Source organism: Heterodontus francisci, chromosome 42 (assembly GCF_036365525.1).
Source record: "Heterodontus francisci isolate sHetFra1 chromosome 42, sHetFra1.hap1, whole genome shotgun sequence".
Lineage (NCBI taxonomy): Eukaryota > Metazoa > Chordata > Chondrichthyes > Heterodontiformes > Heterodontidae > Heterodontus > Heterodontus francisci.
In genome coordinates, this window is record NC_090412.1 from 2,042,489 (window position 1) to 2,060,051 (window position 17,563).

A 17,563-nucleotide genomic window follows, 5' to 3' on the forward strand; every position below is an offset into this window, starting at 1 on the left:
GTAACAGTGTTCTGTGCCTGAGCCTTGTTCAGTACATGTGATTCGGATTTAGGATTTTTCACATATGCTACTGATAGCTACGGCTGACTTTTACCATGGGCTTCAGGACCTGAATGTCAGGCTGAAAAGCGGATGTTGAGGCATTTGGGGCAGCAGGACCAGCTGGGTGTTTTACCCCAGGCAGCCTCCCAATTGGCCGTCTGCGGGCTTGCTGTCCAATTAAGGTCAGTGAGCCGGCTCCTAATGCTGCCAGCCCAATCAGAGGGGCCGCAGTTCTGAAGCCTCAGCAGCCTCAGGAGAGGCAGGCAGTAGACCTTGAGGGAGCCCCAAACTGGAGGCGCCCTCAGACAGGTAAGTAGTAGGCCGAGGGCTGTAGGCCCCACAGGCCGGAGGGAATCCCCTCCAGGGGGATTCATTGTGGCCACGGGAACTGCCATTCATGCCCAGGGCCCCCTGTTTAGGCAGTGGAGTTTCCGCCTCTGATGGTCACCAGGCTGCTACAGGGAGGTTGTCTCCATGAAGCCGGTAAAATGCTGGTGGCCCTGAAAAATAGCCCTTAATTAGGGCCTAAATTATGCAAGTCAGCTGCCCGGGATCCACCTTGCAGCCCGCTACTGGGAAACTTCCCCGGCAGAGGACAGTGACATGGAGCCATCCTGACACTCCTCCCTGCTCTTTTACCAGCCCTACCACCTCCGTTCCCATCACCCGGGGGCCAGTAAAATTCAGCCCCTCGTGTCAAAGCACCGGTACTGTGTCAACCTTTGTGTAGATAAAATTACAGGGCTAATTGAGATGACGAGGGACTAAGAAATACAAAGGTACGCACAATCCTAACAATAAATGAACAAAATGGAATCATTCTATTTAGACATAATTATCCTTTACAGATACAAAGGCAAAGATTTCTCAATCACTGCCATTTTAATACTCCTTCTAAATAGTCTGATCGCAGAGTAACAGATGTGCAAATGTTAAGTTATATTAATGAACTCTGTCCGATTGCACTAACAGTGACTGCCCCCCCTGTAATGTAAACTAAACAGCTCTACAGGAAACTGCTGCTTCTCACCAGAACTGAATATTATAATAGTTTGAGGAATCAATGCCTAACTCATAATAAAAGCTTTATTTTCAGACATTGATCTGTGTGCTGAAAAATAGTTTCTTTTTTCCCTATGCTAATTATGTAGCAGTCATTGGTTTCAGGGTATGGAAGGCAATGTTTTGATCTTCCTGAAGTCTAAACACTATCATTTGGGAAATTGATGTAGTCCAAGCTCATGTTACCCTCCTCATAGAGTCATAACAGCACAGAAGGAGGCCATTCGGCCCATCATCCAGGTTTATGTCATACTCTCGTCCATGCTTTCTCCACCCCTTCCCAATTCTTAATACTTCTACTAGAGAATTGTGTCCAGTTCTACATATCATACTTGCAGAAAGATGTCAAGGCTTTGCAGAGGGCACAGAGGAGATTTACTAGGATGATATCAGGGATGACGGAAGACCATTCTGTGGAGTGATGAGAGAAGTTATAGAGCAGAGACGATTAAGGGGAGACACAATCGAGCTGTTCAAAATGATGTGGGGTTTTGACAGAAATTGTCCCAGCAGGCCAGAGGGTTGGTAACCAGAAGATACCAATTTAAGGTAATTGGCAAAAATTCCAAAGGGATGATGAGAATATTTTTATGCAATGAGTTATGATCTGCAATGCATTGTCTGAAAGAGTGGTGGAAACAGATTCAATCGTGATGTTGCATCATGTGGTAGGAAGGCAATAGGATAAGGAGGCAAGCTCCTGAGGTGGACTTCAAATTGATGAAACCAAAAAAAGCAAAGTGTGGTTTGTGAATGGAGCTGTATCAAAATGGCAAAGGCTGACTAGCAGGGTGCAAACAGGATCAACGCTGAGCCTTTACCGTCCAGAAATTATTCTCTCTATGTACTCTATTGAATCTCTTTATCATTGTAAAGACCTCAATTAGATCACTTCTTAACCTTCCAAAAAGGAATGGAGTGTTCCTTAAAATAGTGAAACAAGACACAGGGCCTGCCTTGTAAGTTTCCCATTTATAACACTATCCTTAACATGCACCTCACCCTTACTGCAAGTCTCTTTTCAGTGTGATTGCATAAAATGTTTTCATACATCAGAACCATTCTGTGATTTAACCATTCCCTTACTCTCAATCTGGCCCATTTATGTAGTGAAGTGGATTCAACAACAACAAATAGGGAGGTGTTGGGTAGATATGTGTGCTGTTAGCAACGGTGACATTGTGAATCTGGTTTATGACTTGTCAAGTTAACAAGATAGAAGTTAATTGAGTTTAAACAGTCTCGATTCAATTAATAGTGAGCACAAGTTATCTCAGAGATATTTAACATTGATTGAGTGATCTTACTCTGAGATCTGCAAGGATGGATGTGTGAAACACAGAAATGGTTTATTCACAGTGGAAACTCCAGTTTGATCGTAAAGCACGTTGTTGGAGTAGGGTAGAGGTAGTTTTACAGCACATCACTGCACATAATTCTGGCATAAGCTGTGAAACTCTCTCCTACAAAAAAATTATTTTCCAGTGCATATTCTGTTTATATTTCTCTGTGAAGGAAGTACAATATGTTTATTCATCTCTACCGTTTATCAACAGCTTTGAGGAAGCAGAAAAGAGAGACTGATTCGCATTTATTAGTTCTCTATCACATCTCTCCAAAAGGTCTCAAAGTACTTCACACGAAATGAATTACATTGAAGTGAAGTGACAAATGTCACAAAGGGAAACAACTTATTTTTAATTCTCCATGTTCTGAGCCATTTTTCCCTTTCATACACCACCAGCCTCTTCCAATTCCATTTGCCGTGTTCTCTTATTTTTCCAGTTCCTCCCCTACAAGGGCACTTCCTACCATGGCAGTATTTGTGCAGAGGGTGACTAGGACATCGCATGTCCAGATTCACTTGGGATTTTATATGGAATGCTGCAGGTGCTGACGTTTTCATAGCTTTCTCTGAGAAATGCCACAGAACCACCACAAAACTTAAATAGGTTCTGTCACCTGTATCACAAACCAGCACTACCAATGGAACTTGTTTGTTCAGTTTGATAACTTGTTATAGGTCATTACAGTGTAAACATTTGCGACACATTGGGAATCCTACCTACTATTCAAAATAAAACCAGCACTGAACACATTATAGGTTGATAGGTTAATTGGCAATTATAAATTGCCCCTAGTATAGGTAGGTTCTAGGGAAATATAGGGACAGGTGGGGATGTGGTAGGAATATGGAATTAGTGTAGGGTTAGTATAAATGGGTGGTTGATGGTCGGCACAGACTCGGTGGGCCGAAGGGCCTGTTTCAGTGCTGTATCTCTAAACTAAACTAAACAAAACATTGACTTGACTGTCAGGGCATTCTATTGTGCTCCAAGTATAGTTCCTGCTTTATTAATGTAAAGGCAGAGAATATTGGAACATTGCGAGAAGAAACATAAGAACATAAGAAGTAGGAGCAGGAGTAGATCATACAATCCCTCGAGCCTGCTCCATCGTTCAATACAATCATGGCTGATCATCTGCTTCAATTCCACTTTCCCGCCCGCTCCCCATATCCCTTGATTCTCAGAGAGACCAAAAATCTGTCTGTCCCAGCCTTATAATATACTGAACAATGGAGCATCCACAGCCCTCTGGGGTAGACAATTCCAAAATTCACAACCCTCTGAGTGAAGAAGTTCTTCCTCATCTTAGTCCTAAATGATTGACCCCTTATCCCGAGACTGTGCCCCCGTGTTCTAGATTTCCCAGCCAGGAGAAACAGCCTCTCAAGTGTCTACCCTGTCAAGCCCCTTCAGAATCTTGTATGTTTCAATGGGATTACCTCTCATTCTACTAAATTCCAGAGAGTAAATGCCCAGTTTACTCAGCTTCTCATCATAGGACAACCCTCTCATTCCAAGAACCAATCTAGTGAACCTTCACTGTACTGCCTCCAAGGCAAGTATATCCTTCCTTAAATATGGAGACAAACACTGCACATAGTACTCCAGATATGGTCTCATCAAAGCTCAATACAAATATAGCAAGACTTCCTTATTCTTGTACTCCAGTCCCCTTGCAATAAAGGCCAACATGCCATTTGCCTTCCTAATTGCTTGCTGCACCTGCATTCTAGCTTTCTGTGTTCCTTATACGAGTACACCCAAGTATCTCTGAACATCAACATTTAGAAATTTCTATTTTTCTATTTTAGGCTCTTTTAAACTACCAGCAATAATTGGGCCAGTTTGTGTTTTTAGCTCATTGGAGCTAGATATTTACTACTGGGTTAATCCCGTGTCACAGATAGAATTTCAGCATGAAGACAGTTAAATAAACATCAAATCTATTGTTTCCCAATTGAGCCCAAATTGCTGGACAAGTGACCAATGCTGGCAAATCGTCTGATTGTTCAATTTCTTCTTTAGCTGTCTCACTGCCTTGTTAAATATCTGATGTTCTAATTGATTTCCTGATTACAATCGATTAATCAATACTTATTAAAAACCAATCTGAATCTGTTTCATGACGCTCAGGAACTGAGGCCCCCCAATAAGAGTGCTAAATTGAGTCTGTCAGCCCTACTTATACAGATCTCTAATAAGTATTTTCAATAAAAAAAAGACAAGCATGTAATTGACTGAACAAAACAGGAAACGAACTAGAAAGATTCACCTAGCCAGTCTGTCAAATTCAATTATACAGAATGTAGGAAAAGTTGTGCATATTAAAGAGCTGTGGCAGTATTGGACTCACTCAGAAACCGCTAACTGACCTGCACATTAGGGGTGCATTGACCGTTCACTGTTAAACAAGCTTGTGTCAGCCTCAGCTTATTAATTTTTAATAAAACAACTTTGGAGATTCTCTTTTATTCTTGGATCCCCTTCTTTCAACACAGAGAAGGACCATTTGCTCAATTGCACTGTGTCAGTGCTAGATCTTCATCCAAAACCGTGCTGTACTCATCCTTCTCCCTCACCTTTTTGCTGCATTTTTTTGAACTTTTGTTCTAATACTTACCTAGTTTTTTTAAAATTAGGTTGTCAAATCTTCTCTATGGCCACCCATGGTAAAGTATCCCATGTTCTAATGATCATCTCTATGGAAAAAAATGTATTTAACTTCTACCTTTGTGCCTCTATTGAAAATTAGACCTGGTTGCAATTGTATAAGGGTTATGTTACCAAACTAGTATTGCAGTGGCCTGGATTAATAATTTAGAGAATGTAAATTTAAAACCCAACAAGGCAGGTTAAAAAAAATCTGGAAAATAGTTTAATTAAAAGTGACAGTGAAGCTGTCAGATTAACATAAATACCAAACTGGTTCACTAGTATCCTTTAGGGAAGGAAACCTGCTGTCCTTACGCAGTCTGACTCCATGTGACTTTATGTGACTCCAGTCCCACATTAATGTGATAGATTCTTAACTGCCATTTGAAGTGGCTGATCAAGCCACTCAGTTATATCAAACTAGCCCATGTAAATGGAAATCATTGGGAATCAGGGGAAAACACTCCACTGGTTGGAGTCATATCCAGCACAAAAGAAAATGGTTGTGATTGCTGGAAGCCTATCATCTTAGCCCCAGGACATTGCTGCAGGAGTCCCTCACGGCAGTGTCTTAGGTCCAACCATCTTCAGCAGCTTCATCAATGACCTTCCCACCATCACAAGGCCAAAGGTGGGGATGTTCACTGATAATTGCACAGTGTTCAGTTCCACTCACAACTCCTCAGCTGATGAAGCAGTTCAGACCTACATGCAGCAAGATCTGAACAACATTCAGTCATAGGCTGATGTGGCAAGTAACATAAGCTCCATACAAGTGCCAGGCAATGACCATCTCCAACAAGAGAAAGTCTAACCATGTCCCCTTGACATTCAATAGCATTGTCAAATCTAACAGCATCAACATTCTGGGGGTTACCATTGACCAGAAACTTAACTAGACCAGCCACGTAAATACTGTGGTTACAAGAGCTGATCAGAGGTTGGGAATTCTGCAGTGAATAATTTACCTCCTGGCTACTCAAGCCTGTCCACCATCTACGAGGCACAAGTAACGAGTGTGATCAAATACTCTCCACTTGACTGGGTGTGTACAGCTCCAACAACACTCAAGAAGCTCGACACCATCCAGAACAAAGCAACCCACTTGATTGGTACTTCATCCACCACCTAAAACATTCACTCCCTCCACCGGCAGTGCACAGTGACAGCAGTGTGTACCATCTACAAGATGCACTGCAGCAACTCACCAAGTCTCCTTCAACAGCACCTTCCAAACCCGTGACCTGTGCCGTCTAGAAGGACAAGGGCAACAAGTACAAGGAAACACCACCACCTGCAAATTTCCCTCCAAGTTACACAGCATCCTGCCTTGGAACTATATCACTGATCCTTCATCATCATTGGGTCAAATTCCTGGAACTCCCTCCCTAACAGCACTGTGGGTGTACCCATAATGGATGAACTGCAGCGGTTCAAGAAGGCAGCTCACCACCACCTTCTCAAGGGCAATTAGGGAGGGGCAATAAATGCTGGCCTTGCCAGTGACGCCCACATCCTATGAATGAATAATAAAAATTAAACCGAGTAAGGAGGTGATTGAAGGTGTGCTGAAAGAAGCAGGATTTACGGTGTGGAGTGAGGTAGTACGGTGAAAGGGTTTAGAAAAAGATTTAAAGGTCACCGGCATCAGGAGATGAAGAGTCTACCATCCAACAGTGATGTGAAGGGAGGAGATATAGATAGCAAAAGCTGGAAAAGGAAATTTGCTGGAATGTGGGACTGATGAAGATTATAGAGCTAGGTGGGATATTGTTGTGGAGGATTGGAAAAATGAGGATTATGGTACCGATGAAGCATGGAGGAAAGAGGAAACTAGGGATGTTGATGAGGGCAGAGGTGATGTGGTAAACAGGAGTTTTCTGTGGGTTAGAAAATGTGCAGCAGCATTCTAGACGAGCTGAAGATTATGTCGAGTGGTGGTTGTAAGACCAGAAAGGAGGGCATTGGAGAAATTAAGGTCTGAAGTGGTGAAGTTGTAGGTGAGTTTTCCTAGAGCATGATGGAACAGCTGGGCTATGACTTCAAACACCCTCAGCCATTCTGCAGCTGCCTAACACTGCATAAAACAAACTGCTTTTCCCCATTGTGCCGTGCTTTGAAATTCTAACTCCTGCTGCTTTCATTGAAGCTGTTCTGGGACATTGGTCATAACTGAGGTCCCTGGTGTGGCCTAGCAAGGAGGAAACCCTACTCACTTGTCTCCATGCTGATGAGAAGGTTGTTCCCCTGAATGTACTTTTAATGAAAATGGAATTGACAGAATTTATATAGGAGCATATTCCAGACAATCATATACATCTGCTCACATGGAGGAAATATTCAGCATTTTCATGTTAAAACATCAAGTAAATACCATTTATGTTCCTGAAACACCCATCAATATTTGATAGTTGCAATGAGCCGCTTTGAACTTCAGATCAGAGGAAAGCATCTGCTTCTTTGGTGACAAAAGGGGGCAAAGGTATTTAAAATTGATGACAGATTCCGACCGTGAAGACTTTGGTTGTCTGTTCTCACAGGCAGCAAGTCTATGGGTGTCTGAACCACTGTCCCTAAACCTGGCAAAGACCAGGTGTAAACATGCTCCAAGTAAGCCTGCTACACTCCCTCAAAAACAACCCTTTGTTCAGCTTTCCTGACAGGGTTCTGATTCCCAAGGATCCAGTCACCACAGCTCAACACGGCACAGTGGTGCAGTGGTTAGCACCGCAGCCTCACAGCTCCAGTGACCCGGGTTCAATTCTGGGTAATGCCTGTGCGGAGTTTGCAAGTTCTCCCTGTGTCTGCGTGGGTTTCCTCCGGGTGCTCCAGTTTCCTCCCACAGCCAAAAGATTTGCAGGTTGGTAGGTAAATTGGCCATTATAAATTGCCCCTAGTATAGGTAAGTGGTAGGGAAACATAGGGACAGGTGGGGATGTGGTAGGAATATGGGATTAGTGTAGGATTAGTATAAATGGGCGGTTGATGGTCGGCACAGACTCGGTGGGCCGAAGGGCCTGTTTCAGTGCTGTATCTCTAAACTAAACTAAACACAGAATCCAGCTGGGGTGGGGGATATTTACAAAGTGACACCACACGAATGCTGTAACTAACTCGAAGAATATCTCATCAAATTCTGGAATGAATCAGACTACAGTATATCTGTGAACATTGGGCTGGACTTTATGAGCCCCCTAAGGATGGGAATGGAGGCATGGGGGCCCATAAAATTGGGTGGGAAGGTGGGGGTAGAGTGCCGTCTTCTTCCCGACACCTTCCAATTTAGTCCAAGGCGGAGAGGGCTGAGGATGGCCTTCCTATCCAGAGACCCATTGCGACCCTTAAGCAGCCAGTTAATGGCCACTTGAGGGCCTCTTCCCGCCATCACTGGTAAGATATTTCTGCCACATGGGATGGATGCCCAGTAACTCAAAGTGGCCTCCCTGCAGGTTTGGGGATGGGGCTCATGGAAGGTCCCGAGCAGAAAAGGGCCACTCCTCTCCCATCACTCACCCCCTTGCCCTCACTAACCCACCACTGTTGGGACTGCTGAGCTGCTGGCCCTCTGATTGGCTAGCAACTCTTGGAGGCAGGAGCCCCCCCCCCCCCATCCTTAAAGGGACAGAGAACCCAGCAACGGGCAGTTAATTGCCTGAGCGCTGTTAAATACAACCAGGGGGAGCGTCCAAAGGGCTGAGTCAGGGTTCCCCTCTCCTTTTGGGATGGCGTCGGGATTCCCCACCGGCTCCATAAAATCTATCCCATTATTTTGCTTTGGAATTAAATGCCAAAATCAGCCTCATTGTGTGCTCCCAACACTGCACTTTGAAACTTGTGCTTGCAATCTGTGTAAATCTGGGGGAGGGGGGTGGCATAGTGGTAACGTCATGGAACTAGTAAACCAGAGGTCTAGGCTAATGCCCTGGGGACACAGGGCAGCTGGTAGAATTTAAATTCAGTTAAATAATAAAAATCTGGAATTGAAAGCTTGTGTCAGTAATGGTGCCACGGTTCATCTCCAGAAAGCTTATTGTAGAAGGATAATGCTAGAGCCTATCTGTACTCAGTTTCACATTTATTGTGCAGACTAAAAGGATTACAAACATGTAGCTCCTCACTGAAACCCTCCACCAGTCTCAGTAAGTGTTTGCTTATAAAGTGCTCAAGTAAGACCCAATTAACACCCTCCACCTGCATCTAATCAAACAATTGATACACAATTAACAGATTCCCTTCATTTATAATACAACATGGATTAACATGCTCAAAGAACATTTCAAAATAAATTCCATATTGGGTACAAAGTATTACATTGAGAGACGCCCCTCATCCAGCATCTCCAACAGTTTCTGTGCACTCGCATTTCTCTGTGAAACAATCGGATGTCTGATGACTTGCGTCTATCCATTTGAGTTTGGAGATCTCCTTTCTCTCCAGCATTTGTTTCAGTCCAGCGAGGTCAATACGTAATCTTTTCTCACTCACACTTGTTGTAGAGTGTACTTTGTCCCACAAAGAATGATTATCCACAAAATATTCAATGGGTATCTTATCTTCAGGATGTCCCTTGTTCAGAATTTCACCCAGAATATTTGACAATTAGAATCCCATTTCCACTGCCTCCACAAGACCCAGTCTTTTCACAGCTAACTTGCTGACTCGTGTTATTTTCTTAGCCTCCCAAGCTAAAGGACAATATTTCCCATTTTCACCCATCAGAAATATTATGAAGCCAGCTGCACTCGAATACCCATCAGCAAGATTAGCATGTGAAGTATCACTAAAAATTGTTAGCTTCATGTTCTTTGGGTCAGCTAAGGATGGAACTTCAGTACACATTTCTCCAGATTTAGTTTTTTCAATGTTTTATTTTCCCTTAAAACATTCTCAACTTTTGGATGTTTCATCATCGGGCTTAACTCCAGCACATCAAAACTAACAGCAGCCTAATCTGAGAGTCCACCAGGCTTCACAATTGCTCAATCTCTGCTTTAGATAGGTCATCATCATTCTGTGATGACCGAACACGATAAACCGGGATTAACACTCTCTAAATAGGATTGTTGATTTAAAGTTATTCCAGATTTAGGCTTCTTCATAACTAAACCAATATATTTAAAGGCCCCACAAGTCTGATTCCCAATCTTAAATTCTGCCGTAATCTTATTGTTACTACCAGGTGAGAAAGGTGTCTAGAGTTCCCTCTCAGACTTCACCTGGTCTTACTGTAACAGGGTTTAATTTTAAACACATCATGTTTTTTAGCTCCCCCTTGGTGAATCCTTCTTCACCACTTTCCAATTATAAGGCAAAGAAACCAGCACAAACAGGTTTTCTTAGGTTTAAAGAAGAAAATTTGAAATTTATTAAACTTGAACTTAAACTCTAATTCTATTATTCACCAGCACATAATCAAACAATTGATACACAATTAACAGATTAACAACCCTGAAACTATCATCGATTGTCATAAAAAAAAATCTGGTTCACTAATGTCCTTTAGGGAAGGAAATCTGCTGTCCTTACCTGGTCTGGCCTACATGTGATTCCAGACCCACAGCAATGTGGTTGACATTTAACTGCCCTCTGAAGTAATATAGCAAGCCACTCAGTTATTCAAGGACAATTAGGGATGGGCAACAAATGCTGACCTTGCCAGCGATGCCCACATCCCAAGAAAAAATTAAAAAAACACGTGAAATGTCTAATGTTAGACTCATCGTTCCTACAACTAGATAACCGGGGGAAAGGCCTATGACCAATAGCCCATGGGATTCTCCCTCTAAAAAAAAAATCCAAATAGAATACCAACAATGTATATTTACACAGCGCCTTTAATGTAATAAAATGCCTCAAGGTGCTTTACAAGAAGCATTATAAAACTAAATATGACACCGAGGTACAAAAGGAGATGTTTGGACAGATGACCAGAAGTTTGGTCAAAGAGGTAGGTTTTAAGGAGTGTCTTACAGGAGGAAAGTGAGGGGGAGAGCTGGAGAGGGGAGAGGTGGAGAGGGGGAGAGTTTAGGGAAGGAATTCCAGAGATTAGGACCTAGGCAGTTGAAGACACTGTCACCAATGGTGGAGTGATTAACATTAGGGATGCTCAAGAGGTTAGAATTGGAGGAGTGCAGATATCTTGGAGGGTTGTGGAACTGGAGGAGAGTACAGAGATAAGGAGAGTGAGGCCATGGAGGGATTTGCAAACAAGAATAAGAATTTTAAAATCAAGATGTTGCTTGACTGGGAGCCAATGTAGATCAACGAGCACAGGGGTGATCGGAGAACGGGACAGAGTACGAGTTAAGACACAGGTAGCAGAGTTTTGAATGACCTCAAGTTTATGGAGGGTAGATTGTGGGAAACCAGGGAGAAGTGCATTGGCATAGTCAAGTCGAGAGGTAACAAACGCATGAATAAGGGTTTCAACAGCAAATGAGCTGAGGCAGGGGTGAAGTCGGGCAATGTTACAGAGGTAGAAATAGGTAGTATTAGTGATGACATGAATATGTGGTCAGAAGCTCATCTCAGCGTCAAAGATGACACCAAAGTTGCAAACAGTCTGTTTTTGTTTCAGACAGTTGGAGGGAGAGGAATGGAATCGGTAGCTAGGGAACAAAGTTTGGAGTGGGGACTGAAAACAATGACTTCAGTCTTCCCAATACTTAATTGGAGGAAATATCTGCTCATCCAGTCCTGGATGTTGCATAAGCAGTTTGATAATTTAGCAACAGTGGAGGAGTCAAGGGAGGTGTTGGTGAGGTAGAGCTGGGTGTCGTCAGCATACATGTGAATGTAACGCTGTGCTTTCAGATGATGTGGAATAACGATATCTCATTTACAATTTGGAATTAACAGGAAATCAGTGACTCAGAGATTCTGGAGCTTGTTCACAGCGCGCTGGGACGTATGACGGTGGTGCGACAGATCTTTCCCACCTCCAAGGACTCCAACCGCAGGTGTATGAGGAACAACCATCGCATCTCCTCACTGCTGTGCGACCCACAGGAGGGCTACTTACAAACACTACAGGTCTGTAAGTGACAGAAACAAATAAACCTGGTCTGTGAAACATTTACTGGTCTCTTTATTGGAACACTTTGAAGTAGTTTCATTTTTAAACAGCTGCAGAAATTCAATGGAGCTCTGCATTCCATGAGATCCATTAGATTTCTTTCTGCAAAGAAGTGGTTTTCCTTGCGAACAATATTAGGCATCAGCTTTTGTGTCACCAGGTGTGTCACTGATAGCTGAAGACATATTCAGAATTATTTGACAAGTCCTGCAATAGCAGTGGGGACCGAGTATTCATTTCTAAACGCAACAACTTCTTGGGTATACGTCTGTTCCATGCAGAGGTGACGGAGTCTGGTATATGGGGAGGTGACGGAGTCTGTTAATGCAGGGAGGTGACATAGTCTGTTATATGGGGAGGTGACGGAGTCTGTTAATGCAGGGAGGTGACATAGTCTGTTATATGGGGAGGTGACGGAGTCTGTTAATGCAGGGAGGTGACGGAGTCTGTTAATGCAGGGAGGTGACATAGTCTGTTATATGGGGAGGTGACGGAGTCTGTTAATGCAGGGAGGTGACGGAGTCTGTTATATGGGGAGGTGACGGAGTCTGTTAATGCAGGGAGGTGACGGAGTCTGTTAATGCAGGGAGGTGACATAGTCTGTTATATGGGGAGGTGACGGAGTCTGTTAATGCAGGGAGGTGACGGAGTCTGTTATATGGGGAGGTGACAGAGATCTTTAAATGAAGATATTGCCACATTTGATGAAAGTATTAATAACAGGAATAGAAAGTAAAAGAAACAACTGGATTTTAAATCTTAAATCAACTTTTTTATAGGTTCAATTGTTAAGCAGGAATTTGGTTAGTTAGCCCTTCTTTAAATTAGGTCTCGAGGGAGAGGGTTTATATGGTTTCATATTACAGTGAAGGAAAACTTGTCTTCTTACCTTGAAACAGCTCCTGTCCTGATTGCACAGAGCAGCAGTTTGATGATTTGGGTTTGACTGGAGTAGAGGTCTATCAAAGCTGCTGAGGGAACTGTTGGAAACTTTAGAAAGAATTGATCTCTTTTGAGAGTGCAGACAGTCCCAGTGGATTTATAATTGGACAATTGGGATGGCATGCTGCACATGTATGTGCAAACACAAGCACTTGCACACTCACAAATACATGCCCACCATCTCTCACAAACTTGCACCATCCCTCACACATTCACATCATCTCATACACACTCACACCATTCCTCACACACACACCATCTCTCACACACAGACACTCACACCATTCCTCACACACACACCATCCCTCACACACACTCCATCTCTCACACACACACACTCACACCATCCCTCACACACACACCATCCCTCACACACACACCATCCCTCACACACACTCCATCTCTCACACACACTTCATCTCTCACACACACACATACACACCATCCCTCACACACACACCATCTCTCACACACACTCCATCTCTCACACACACACATACACACCATCTCTCACACACACTCCATCTCTCACACACACACACACTCACACCATCCCTCACACACACACCATCTCTCACACACACTCCATCTCTCACACACACACATACACACCATCTCTCACACACACTCCATCTCTCACACACACACACACTCACACCATCCCTCACACACACACCATCCCTCACACACACACCATCCCTCACACACACTCCATCTCTCACACACACTTCATCTCTCACACACACACATACACACCATCTCTCACACACACACACTCACACCATCCCTCACACACACACCATCTCTCACACACACTCCATCTCTCACACACACACATACACACCATCTCTCACACACACTCCATCTCTCACACACACACACACTCACACCATCCCTCACACACACTGCATCTCTCACACACACTCCATCTCTCACACACACTCCATCTCTCACACACACACCATCTCTCACACACACACACACACACACCATCTCACACACACACACCATCTCACACACACACACCATCTCTCACACACACACTCCATCTGTCACAAACGCACACACAGTCTCACACTCTCCTTCACATATACCCGTTCATACAGATACATTCACAGACACAGACACACACACGGACACTCATTCTCTCAAACACAAATACTCTGTCACATGCACACCCTTATTCTGTTCCTGAGAGCTTGGCTGGTTCACAGGCTGTATAACGCATGTTCTGCCAGCTTGATTCACTTCTACAGCCACAGAACTTAGACTGCAGGATATTTGCAGCCGGAATGAAGTTCTGTCTCTTTCATAGATGTTCTGATGCAGTTTTCTCTTTAATAGACCAAGTGTTTGGTGCAATTATTCCACATATCATTTGAAAACAAATCACACCTGTCATCGACATCATGACCACACATAGACCCCTCTCAGTGAAAGAATAGAATGTTGTGTCCTTTGATAAGAGGCAATTACATGCTTATACTGAAATACTTCAATGAACCAGTTGTCATTTTGGGTGTTATCTATTTTTTTTTGTAACGCTATGTCAGTCAATAAGACTGGTTCTTTTATTGGTGTTTGCAGGTGGATACCAAGTGAATGAGCATTATGAAAGGAATGGACCTTATCTGTTCGTTTCACCTGAGTCTCCGTCTCTGCACTAACATTGCACACTTCACCTCATCTGCCAGAAACCTTTCTTTTCAGGAAAAGAAAGTCCTTCCCCAATCCTCAGAGACTGGAGATCCACTCTGATCTGATCTCTGTCAGTCCTTGGGACGGTCTCTGTGGATCTGTGGGATGCCTGATTTCCTGACACACCGATATCCATCAGCCTTTTCTTTTCCTCCTAGTTTTATAATTGTTTCCCAGTTCTTATGTTACGTTCCAAACTGGTGACACTGTTTGTCAATGATACTAAGCTTGATTGGACAGAAATGAAATGCCCGAAGTTCAGATTGAGAACAGGACAGTTGGCCCATTAAACCCACTTCTCCCACTGATCATATTTCCTCAGTTATGGACTCTGCCTCCTCTAAGATCTCCGGAATGTTTCCCTAATCCCGGATAGCTCCCTGAGTATCAGTGTAACCCCATGTGATTGGTTCTTTCCCTAATCCCAGATCGATCCCTGAGTATCAGTGTAACCCCGTGTGATTGGTGTGTTATAGACGATTGTCAGTCATGTTTTCTATTAGAGATAATTTCATTTCGGTATCAATGCAAATCAAAGCCTGCAGGCCTAGTCCCCAACTTTCACTCCTTGGATGAAGGTCTAGAAATCTGATGTATCTGGAGGAAGTTATCATGACTTAAGGTGAAAGGTTGCGCGAGTGTGTTTATCCAGCACTGTGCACTACGAGTGGCTGATTGTTGGTTCACACCCACAATTTCTCCACTCGCTGAGCTGTCAGTCTCTAGCTGTGTGATTGGTGAGGGGGTGAACGGCGATTATACAGCAGCCTCAGGGGTGAGGCGAGTAGAGCAGTTTACCCTGGACATCTTGGCCTGCAGTTTATCACCTCACAGCAAAGCAATGGTGGGTAACTCAGGCAGAGGGCAATATGAATGTATGAGGCAAGAGAGATGAATCAAATCACTTCAGTGCAATGAGAAAAATGTTCTATTAATGTTGCTGCTTGCTGCGATCAGCACCAATACACTAAATGACATTAGGATGCATTTAGAATTGGGAACATCTGAAATCAGATGCTTCTCAGTAAAAGTAACAATGTTCCCTCTGTTCTGCAGACATCCAATCTTTATCTTTACGACAGTGTCCTGTTACTGGCCGGAGCCTTCCATAGGAAGCTGGAGGACCGGAAATGGCACAGCATGGCAAGTCTGAACTGCATGAGGAAATCCACCAAACCTTGGAATGGAGGAAGATCAATGCTGGACACTATTCTAAATGTAAGAAACTTCAACTGCTGGGGATCTGAACTAAAAATGAGAGAGTGATGGAAATAGAGAGGGGGGCAAACAGGCCATATGGGAATGGGAGAGACTTTCCGAATGTCCCCATGAACCCACGAGAATCCCGTGTCCTTTCTTGAGTGCCATTAATGCAGATTCTGGGAGGACAAACAACAGATTAACATTTCTGGTTTGGGACCTTCAACGGAGCTGAAAATCAAAGACCATTTGTAGGGCTGAAGTGTAGGAGAAAGAAAATGGTAAACAGCAGGCCCTGCAACTACAGAGAGAAATTTAAACTCGTTGTTACAACCTCAGTGAAATCATTAACGTGAAAATACAAGCTATGAACCCCCTGACCAATTTAAAGAATTACACGACAAGATTTCACTTTTTAAGATTTTTATTATAACAACTAAACTAAAAGAAATCCCCAACTAACTGAATATTACTTTGTAAGTGGCTGATGCCCCAAATTACAAAGAAAGGTATTTACTTCACTTATTAAGAAATACTTGAAAACTTCACAACACTGTCTTTTTTGACGGCAAAATCCTTTGCAGTTAAAAGTCCCAAATTCCTCCCAGTTGCAATGGGTTGGATCTCCCAGACTATTTCAAACATCAATGTTCTCACCGCTCACTTCTCCAAGTGCTTCCGACCTGGACACCCGTGGATAAGGCGTTTCCTGGTGATCCTGCTGGTCTTCTACTTCTCCACAAGCTTCAACTTTCAAAACAGGTTCAAGTCTTCCCACCTTTCACTGTAACAGCCTTCCAAGAGCTGGTGACTCCTCTCTCTCCCTGGAGACTGCAAGTGCTGGTTTCTCTTCTTCCAGCCTGCCTTGAGGCCACAACCATTGGTTTCTTCTCTTACAGCCTGTTTGCGTTCAGAAAGTCTGTTAAATTTATCTGGACTCAGAAGTCAGTCGCTTATTGCGTTGTACCAGAAATGCAAAGTAAAGAAATCTGGTTTCACAAAGCCACTTGGGCCTTTCCGTGTTCCCAGGTGTTAACAGCTACCTGGTACATCTATATCTTGTGAATTACTGACTCCTTGTTTTATGACCTCAAGGTCTGGGAGGCTGAAACCCATTTTTCTTCAGCTGTTAGCCCTGCAGTCTCTGTTTTTCAGAAGAAAGACTTTGATCTGTGTTCTCTGTTGGCATGGTAACCTTTCGCAGAGTGGAGGTGAGGTCACCTGACCTTCCAGACTCCATCTTGAACTTTTAAAAATCATAATTTCTAAAATATTATCATGTTACAAGGTCCAGTGTTCAAAACACTCACGTAGAGAGATTCCATCTCTATTAACTAGAAGGAACAAGTAAATAGCATGGCTAGCCTCTCTCAGGGACTTTCAATCCCTCTTCATGATCCTTACATTCACCTTGCTCCCAGTTTGTACTCACCCTCCTCCCCCACCACCCCCTGGCACTAGTTGCCTATAGTCTGTGCCCATTCTACACTGTTTCTCTGACAGCTGTTCTGGCTGCAAATGCAATGAACGAGGACAGCCTCCA

The 17,563-nt window shown here is 43.5% G+C and overlaps 1 protein-coding gene across 2 annotated transcripts in view; it reads left to right on the forward strand.

Annotated features, from left to right (window-relative positions):
• Positions 1-17,563, forward strand: part of LOC137355387 (glutamate receptor ionotropic, delta-1-like) — a 410,432-nt gene that overhangs the window by 282,844 nt on the left and 110,025 nt on the right. For both annotated transcript variants that reach the window (XM_068020382.1, XM_068020381.1), the window contains exons 4-5: positions 11,964-12,137; positions 15,877-16,038. In XM_068020382.1, coding sequence (XP_067876483.1) covers positions 11,964-12,137; positions 15,877-16,038 — 336 coding nt within the window. The remainder of the gene's footprint in view (positions 1-11,963; positions 12,138-15,876; positions 16,039-17,563) is intronic.